Source organism: Chiloscyllium plagiosum, chromosome 16 (genome assembly GCF_004010195.1).
Source record: "Chiloscyllium plagiosum isolate BGI_BamShark_2017 chromosome 16, ASM401019v2, whole genome shotgun sequence".
In the NCBI taxonomy this organism is placed as follows: Eukaryota; Metazoa; Chordata; class Chondrichthyes; order Orectolobiformes; family Hemiscylliidae; genus Chiloscyllium; species Chiloscyllium plagiosum.
The window spans coordinates 75,691,914-75,693,448 of NC_057725.1; the positions used below are offsets into that span (position 1 = coordinate 75,691,914).

At 46.3% G+C, this 1,535-nt stretch overlaps 1 protein-coding gene across 2 annotated transcripts in view; it reads right to left on the reverse strand.

The window, feature by feature from the left end:
- Positions 1–438: 438 nt before the first annotated feature.
- Positions 439–1,535, reverse strand: part of LOC122558070 (sperm flagellar protein 2-like) — an 11,269-nt gene continuing 10,172 nt past the window's right edge. For both annotated transcript variants that reach the window (XM_043706390.1, XM_043706391.1), the window contains exon 5: positions 439–649. In XM_043706390.1, the coding sequence (XP_043562325.1) occupies positions 509–649 (141 nt within the window). In that variant the 3' untranslated portion in view covers positions 439–508. The remainder of the gene's footprint in view (positions 650–1,535) is intronic.

Consider the following 1,535-nt stretch of genomic DNA (forward strand, 5'->3'; position numbering starts at 1 on the left):
TCCCTCAGGGCATTGTGGGACACCCTACAGCACATGGACTGCAGCGGGTCAGGAAGGCAGCTCACCCCCACCTTCTCAAGGGGCAACTAGGGACGGGCAATAAATACTGGGCCAGTTATTGGGCACAAACGATGAGTGGATATAAAACAATGTGCTGATATTCTCCTGATGTGGGGATGCCGGTGTTGGACTGGGGTGTACAAAGTTAAAAATCACACAACACCAGGTTATAGTCCAACAGGTTTAACTGGAAGCACTAGCTTTCGGAGCGACGCTCCTTCATCAGGAGCTTCCAAATAAACCTGTTCAACTATAACCTGCTGTTGTGTGATTTTTAACTGACATTCTCCAGCATTCTCTGTGCTTGTTTCAGATGACCAGCAACTGCGGGATTATGCTTTTGATAAAGGAATGAGTTCTGGAAGATGGAATTCGCTGTGGTTTTATTACAGTTACTGAATGACATCCACATTCTGAGCCAGTTACATTTGCCATTTACAAATAGCTTTCACGATTTGGCAAGTCTTCGTCGGTTTGCTCCTGTATCCTCGGTCGGTGTGTTTGAAGATGTTTCCACTGAAAGTTCGGGGGAGCTGCTTGCAACTGCTTCACTTTCCACTGGCTTCCTCTGCAAAATGGGCTTGAAATCCTGCACCAAGAAACAGACACAATAAACACTGCAGATCAAGATGGGAAAGAGAATGTGAGGGAATGTGGAAGCACTGGGTTGGGGGAAGTGAGTTATCAAAGAAAAAACTCTCTGCTGGTTAAGTCATTGCACATTTGAAGATGGTTGTGGTTGTTGGAGGGTCAGTCATCTCAGCTCCAGGACATCTCTGCAGGAGTCCCTCAGGGTCGTGTCCTCGACCCAACCACCTTCAGCTGCTTCATCAATGACCTTCCCTCCACCACAAGGAGTGGGGATGTTCAGCACCATTCACAACTCCTCAGACACTGAAGCAGTCCATACTCAAAGATCTGGAAAATGTTTAGGCTTGGGCTGACAGGTTCCAAGTAACATTTGCACCATGAAAATACCAGGCTATGACCATTTTCAGCAAAGTTAGAAATCACACAACACCAGATTATAGTTCAACAGGTTTAGTTGGAAGCATGGGTGGGAAAACATGTCTCAAAAACTTGATTGAGTTTTTTGAAGAAGTAACAAAGAGGATTGATGAGGGCAGAGCAGTAGATGTGATCTATATGGACTTCAGTAAGGCGTTCGACAAGGTTCCCCATGGGAGACTGATTAGCAAACCCAATCTAGTCCCACCTGCCAGCACCCGGCCCATATACCTCCAAACCCTTCCTATTGATATACCCATCCAAATGCCTCTTAAATGTTGCAATTGTACCAGCCTCCACCACATCCTCTGGCAGCTCATTCCATATACGTACTACGCTCTGTGTGAAAATGTTGCCCCTTGGGTCTCTTTGAAATCTTTCCCCTCTCATCCTAAACCTATGCCCTCTAGTTCTGGACTCCCTGATCCCAGGGAAAAGACTTTGTCTATTTATCCTATCCATGCCCC